Here is a 7,788-nt window from a genome sequence, read left to right on the forward strand (position 1 = left end):
ATCAAGTCATTCATGTTGATAGAATGCGTAAAAAGCGTATACAAGTTCTATCAGGCGAAAGTGATGGCATCCCACATGGTCAAGCTGATGATATAATGGATGATCCTGATGTTATAGATAGATCTGATTCTGATCATCATGCAAGCTATGATGATATCCATTCTGATACTAGGCCCACAAACATTAGTCGCCCAAGCAGAACCCGTAAACCACCTATCTGGATGCATGATTATGAGACTGACATGTAATGATACTTTGATTACAGTATATAGAAAATAGTTTAAACATGTAATATACATTGTATGTTTTGTTCACTTATTGTAGATGGCGAAGACGAAAGTTACTCCAGCGAATTGTCGTAGATGCCCTATGTGTACGTTTGTGGCAAGGTCAGGAGAAGAATATAAAAGTCATGTTCTGCAGTGTGCTATGAGAACATTTAACTGCACTTACTGTACCTACTCCAGCAATAAGGAGATCAATGTCAAGAGACATGAAAGAAGAAGCCACCCTGGCCTTATCGAGGAACCCATCAAACTGGATGGAAAACCTGATAAGAGCAAAGAGTCAACCAGTAGTAAAAGTGTAGAGGAAGAAACTGAAAAGCCAGAGGAAGAGTGGCTGAAGCAAGATTATGGGGATATTATTGGTTGTGTCTCCTCTGACAGTAGCGATAATGAAGGGGAGTCGCATGAGTCTCAACAGAAGAAAGATGAACCATCTACTAATGAACATTTGTTGGAGGGAAGAGTAATCCGGAAACAGACAGCACCAAGCAGACCTTTCGTTCCTAAAGTCAAGATTCTTCCTCCCACTGGTAATCCAGAAATGGAAAATAAACAAGACACAAGATGTGAAAGTTGTAAGAGAAAGTTATCCATGGTGGACATTGGAATCCAGACAGAGGCTTGTCAGAAATCTATCTCGTCTAAGCGGATCAAGAGGTTCCGTGAGGGTGATATTGACATTGAAGAAATAGTTGAAGAGAAAACAGAATTCTGCTGACTTTTTGGTTGTGTATAACGGTAGATAGTGAATATATAGTTGTTAAAAAAAAGAAGAAAGGAATTCTTTGTAAATTGTTCGTTCTATCTTTTATTAAACCTTTGTCTAAAATAAAAGAATTGTTTAGTTTCGAAGCTGTACATGCGGGACGCACGTCATCGGAGGCATGGGTAGTGTAATGATTCCGGATATTTGAGGTACGACCATGCGGAGTTCTCAATTAGTCACTTTCCATCACGTGATCTAATTTGTGTATAAATACCGAGACTCCGCAGTCGTCTGGGTCATTTGTTACTAGCGTTCAGCAGAGGAAAGAAGAAGAAAACAGTGTAAGTTTGTAAATTAAATAAAGTATAATTCCTCGCCTGTTCTTACAGTTAGAGAGTGAATTTGGAAGGCCATCAGAAGTCTGGCCTGCCACGAAGAGGTTGACCTCCAGTAAAGAGGCTAGCCATAGTTTGTTTTCTTCGGTGTCGTCCGCATTGGCTGAACAGACCGTCGTCCAGGCCGCTATACTCATTGTCCGTCCTGAATAAGGCATCCTACAGTGAGTGTAGTGGTTGAAGGGCTACCACATATACTGTCCGTCCTGAATAAGGCGTCCTACAGTATATGGGGTAATCCGAGGGCGACTGGGCTCTAGATCTACATTTTGTTAGTTAGCACTACCAGTTTATCGTTGCTTGCCTCTGATTGATATAGTGATTCTCTGTTTGATTATAATTTACCTAGATAAGGTTAGGACATATTTGTATATTTTGGCAGTCCACTAAAATCATACCAATTAGTTTAAATTAGTTATTGTTGAATACCCCAAACCCTGGAATTGACCATGTACGATCCCAGAAGTTAATGTAAATACGTTACACTAAGTCAATCAATATTTTGTAATTTTCAAAATAGCTTAGATGCAGTTTAGAAACGCATTTGTTGTGTTAATTAGTGTTATAAACGTCTTTAAAAATGCAGTTTGGCAAGTATATAACTTATACTAAAATATTTGAAAATGAGAGAGAGGGGGGGGGGGGCATTAACGATTACAAAGTCCATGCCATATGAACCTGTCCAAATTGTATAAAATAGAATGTCTTCATAATCTGACAGAATAATCTTAATAACATATGAATCCCATTAATTACAAGAAAAGTTATTGTGTCGGATGTGCATGAATTGGTTTTTCCCTTCACAGTTCTTCTTGCGACTGATGCTTTATATCGGTCAGATTTGGCAGATTTAGTACCTGCACTCCTTCACATAGTTTAATAAGTTCGTCTGTTTTTTTGTAAGAATAATCAATTCGTTTTGCCTTTAGAATTTTAATCAGTGTCGTGGTTTGCAGTCGGTTATCATATGTATTCGATACCATAATTTATATTACGTATGCCTAAGTAATGTGTACGTATGTTGTCCCGGTAGCACGACTTTACGCGCCTTTAATTTGAAGAGTTCCACTAATGGAAATGACAAGTATTACTGACAATGATTCATGAATCTATATTTTCTGCTGATTTGACGGGTCTATTGCTTCAGATTCACTTTGATTCTATTAAGTTATAAATATTCAATCACATATATGTTGACTATTTGTTCTTTTATTTTTTAATTAATTTTCCGTCAGTTACAGCTTGTATTGCTTTAAAATATTGCTCAGTCTGGTTGTGTTACTACCTGGAAGTTGTCATATTCACAGTAAATGTTAGAATACAAAGAGAGATAACTCACGTTTTCGGAAAGGCCTATACCAGGGTTTCTTGGCGAACAGAACACGATACAAATTTAAAAGATCAATGGCATAATAACAACAGGTTTATTAGATACTGATGCAACAGTGTGTATAATTTCCACTGACTTTTACAACACATTGATGACACAGACACCGATAGAATCATTAGACAACATTTTATGCAACAGCTTTACAAGGAGACTGATATTTATTATTCTTTAAGTTATACCTGTGTACATCTCATACTGAGCAATGAGTTATATCAATACCAAGGCGAATAATTTCCTTAGGAGATGTTCGATGACAACAGTTACTGTCGAATCATTTTAATTCATGGTGGCCAACAATGTCCGTGGGTAAGCAAATTTTTGCTGGTTTGTGTGGACGTAATTTCGTGAGTAAGCGATATGATGTCACTAGGAGAGATAACTCTACTTGGTTCGAGGACACGTAAATTCGTGGGTGAGAGTGACCCACGAAATCCACGAACACCAACCCCCCACGAACAATGATGACTCCACAGTGTTCTTCTTGTACATTATTAAGATTATGATATGCTGTATCGTGATTTCTATCTATGTGTTTGAACTTTGTACCCTTTGATTTCTTTTATTCTTGTTTGTGTTACAGGTTTTTTCTTAGTTCCCTAGAGCGTGTCAAATAAAATACAGAACCCAAATAGCCATATTTGTCATTGCTGGTTTTGACCAACAAAAAGAAGGCTATCGCATATTGTTTCATGTAAAGTAGTAAATCACACACATACACTTCCCAAAGCATGACCAACCACATAGCTAGTCCACCTAATTCTATCGTAATCACAAAACAGTATCAAACGGAAGGCACCTTTTCGCCATATTGACAACGACATGGGGGTTTTTGGGGTTTTTTTTGGTTTTTTTGGTGGTGTTTTTTTTTTTTTTTTTTTTTTTTTTTTTTTGACAAAGCGAGCTGGAATATTATCTGTATATACCATTTGCCGTTTATGACACAGAACTGATCCTCGTTATTTCTTTTCAATCAACATGCATTACATTTCAGAGTCTTCAAAAACATAACTTCGTTTATACAATGTACCTGCTATAGGATATTTTGCGAGATGTATAGGCTTGTATTATTGTATTTTCGTAACTTGAAGCTGTGCAGTAATTAGAACTGTTGCATTATACCCATATTTATATCTGTGGGTGATAATGTAACACTTTTTGTCACGATGTTTAATTTTTGATGATATTGTGTTACATATATACAGCAATGGCACCAAAAAATATTAACTGCCTTTTTAGTTAAACTCAGGTGATCAATTGAAATTGGTTGTCGTCCGTAGTGCGTTAACATTCCAATTTTTTAAAGAGGAAGGTACGACTGTGTACATAAAAAGGACAAAAATTTCTCTGTTTTTAGGTTTGATCTGTGGTTTAAGTAACTTAAATATTTGCCAAGTATACTATCTCAACTTAAATCGAAGTTATTGCATATTTGATAGCAATATCATTTCATTTTTAAAAAAACTTCTTTTCAAAAAGAGCTTGAAAACTGTTAAATTTCATCCAGAATTTTGCTTTGGAAAAGGTGTGGTCATCTGTCGAGCAAAATGAAATTAATATATACTGTGTATTAATAATAGAAATGTATTTAAATATGGATTTACTCCATGCATGGGCTGTATGTTTTCTCAAGAAAAACCACCTCAATTTATGAATTTCTTCATTGATTTTGGCATTTAATTTTATGTAAATTTCACGCTCCTGTCATACAACATATAGCAATTTTGGATCAAATTACAAGTAGTTTGGATTTGCTTATACATGTATATTCCTTATCTGAATGCCAAATGACTATAGAAACTATACCTACTTCTTTGGTATGAAGTATCCTTGGGACAAGGGGGACATAACGTGTCAATTTCAGGAATACTGCATCCCCGGGGCCTTAGGGGCTGGGCAAAACTGTCAAAATTGACCAAGTTTTAAAAATCCTCTTCTTACAACCGCAAATCTATAAGAAAAACTAAATGGATAGTGATGTAAAACAGGAAGGCCTCTACCAAAATTGTAAAATTTGTGATCTCAAGGGTAGGGATTCTGACCCCAGGGCGGGGCCAAACTTGGTATATGTTTATGTGTAAACTTGTAACAAACTTCTCTTTGTTTTTATGGCTCATTATCACAACTGTATTTTAAACGAATCGTATCATATAACTCCAAAAGATTGAATTCTTCAACACCATGCTTCAGTAACACATTTCATATTGCAGTGAATGGGTCCGATGAATGACTTACCGTAGCTATAGTGGATTCCTAAACTTTATAAAAACCCTTACAAAAATACATTACTGGACCCAGTAAATGTTCTACCAAGCCTTTATCTTTTCTCTTCACATAAATATTAACAGCTGTGAGGGAAAAACTCCAAACGTAATGTGCCACTACTTATGCCAAAAGTGGTGTAACTCAAGTGTGGATTCTAAAGAATTCTAAAGAACTTTTAGTAAACTTGAAATCGCAAAACTTTTCTCAAATCAACAACATCAAAACGTATCATATTTCAACACTTTGCACGACCACTCCTCAAGATGAATTAAAAACTAGACTTTTGATATTATTGACCGCTGCTTCTTCAACACAGGAAAGGAAAACAGAAATATTTATATCTAGTGATCAGTCATTCAAAACATTACTTTGTTAAACACTGCTCTGATTCCACGCATAAGGACTCTGAAGTTGAAATAAAATATATGCTGGAGTTCTTCTTTGACAATAATCTTCGTAGTTTTTGGTCATCAGGTCCTTCAACAGTCTGTTGGAATTTCATTGGGCACGAATTGTGCCCCGTTGTTAACTGACATCTTCAAAAACTTCTACATCAGAAGAAAAAAATCTTGCTGTGACCTTCATTGCGACACTTAGATATATCGACAACGTTTTGTCTATTAACAATAATTTCCATTCATATGTCGATTTGAAATATCCCTGTCAATAAAAGACACCACAGAGTCGTCCACTTCTGTTTCATATTTAGTTATTTTATTGAGAGTAGATATTAACAGCAAACTAACAACTCAACTATGATAAACGGGATGATTTCAGCTGTCTTCATCGCCAATTTCCCATATGTATGTAGCAATATTCCATTATCACCTGCATGAGGTGTTTCTATCTCTCAACTGATTCGATACGCAAGAAATTGTTTTCCGTATGGTGAGTTTTTAAATCGAGGTAGGCTACTGATAAACAAGTTGATGGTGCAGGGGTTTCAACAGTCTCCTTTAGAGTCAGCATTTTGTAAATTCTATGGTCGTTATAACGATCTAGTTTGCCAATACAACCTATCATTGGGTCAAATGCTGTTTGACTTGTTTCAAACCGATTGTTAGGCCATTCTTGGCACACTGATTTTGACTGCGGATAACTCCGCTTACCTGATCAAAATATAGGGCTCACGGCGGGGATGCTTACTCCTCCGAGGCACCTGATCCCAACTCCAGTATATCCAGGGGTCCGTGTTTGCCCAACTATCTATTCTATGTTGCTTATGGGATTTATGGGATTGACCACTGTTCGTTATCGTCACCTTTAATTTGATATTTGCGTCATTACATTGTTGAGAAATTTTGACATTGTTCTATAATGAAATAATATGGCATGAGTCACCTAGAGTGACATATTGGCGAAGTGGTGAAGAAAAATACAAAACGTAGTGTACTTATATTAAAAACTTTCAAATGAATGGCATGCTGAAATGACACAAACACAATAATCCTGGTCGCAATACTTTGGTGAATGCCATGCCAACACCCTCGGTACCCCAAAATGGATATTGGGTCTTAAACTCGTACAATTCTCTCTTTGCAAGATGGTAATTCAACACCAGAAACACACTTGAGATTAAATGTACAATTAGTAACAGGTACTAACGATCTTCTAAACTTTCACACTGACGATCACGTGGGAATGCGGGTTGGAATAGGTCCCCTTGCTTGCCGTAAAAGGAGACTAAATGGGGCGGTTCTTCGGATGCGAACGTAAAAACCGATGCCCCTTGACACAACAGGTGTCACACGATAAAGATCCATCCCTGCTCAATGGCCGTACGCGCCGAATATAGGCCTAAATTTTGCAGTCCTTCACCGGCAATGATGACGTCTCCACATAAGTGAAATATTCTCGAGTGGGACGTTAGATTGTATTGTATTGTATTGTTTATTGGCTTTAAGCCTTACGGCTCATCAGCATAATACATATTCAATTACAAAGTATAAACAAAAAAGATGTATACAGTATGAAAAGTGGAGTGAATATTAGAGGATGGACATACATGAAGAGAGTTATAAGACAAGTTTACATAAAAAAGAAACCAACAAAAACCAGCATATACATTAGACGATAGTTTGGCTAGATCGTAAGAGTAAAGCACCTTTTAAAAATTTACCCAGATTACAGATTTGTTTTCTATTATGAATTGACATCAATTGTACCAGTTTAAACATAGAAGCATGCGACCAATAATATTTTTTTATATATGCAGATCTGAGGTTTTTGTACAAAGGACATATTAAAATAAAATGATATTCGTCCTCAACTTCGTTCAAATTACAAAATTCACACAATCGATCTTGTCTTGCTGTGCCATTATATCTACCTTGTTCAATTCTAAGCTGGTGAGCAGACAATCTAAATTTTGCTAAAAGATTAATAAGATTTTCCGGAATAGATTTTGTCAAGTAAAATTGAATGGTAACATTATCAATAAGGTGTCTATACAGAATACATTTGGGTGAATTATCAAAAAATTCATCTCGTTACTGCATGAAGTTGTCAGTTAAACGCTGTTTGAGACATTCTAGAAATAAAACTTCATTATTAACATAGTGGTTAAACCATACATCACCAAATCCTTTCGATAATAATAAATGCTTAACTTGGCAGCGCCAATTACAGTTCTTGTGATTGCAAATCAACATGTCATCATATATAGATTGAAGGATACAATTGTCGGTTTTGATAACTTTCAACCAATATTTGATAATTTTTATCATACGTAAATTATACATTGGCACA

General features: G+C 36.0%; 1 protein-coding gene across 1 annotated transcript; it reads left to right on the forward strand.

Moving 5' to 3' along the window:
- The first annotated feature begins 324 nt into the window (after window positions 1-324).
- On the forward strand, window positions 325-1,005 carry LOC130050574 (RE1-silencing transcription factor-like). The gene has a single exon (XM_056150799.1). It carries the CDS (start codon window positions 325-327, stop codon window positions 1,003-1,005), a length of 681 nt encoding a protein of 226 aa, XP_056006774.1.
- The last annotated feature ends 6,783 nt before the right edge of the window (window positions 1,006-7,788 follow it).

This window comes from Ostrea edulis, chromosome 9 (genome assembly GCF_947568905.1).
Source record: "Ostrea edulis chromosome 9, xbOstEdul1.1, whole genome shotgun sequence".
NCBI classification, from domain to species: Eukaryota; Metazoa; Mollusca; class Bivalvia; order Ostreida; family Ostreidae; genus Ostrea; species Ostrea edulis.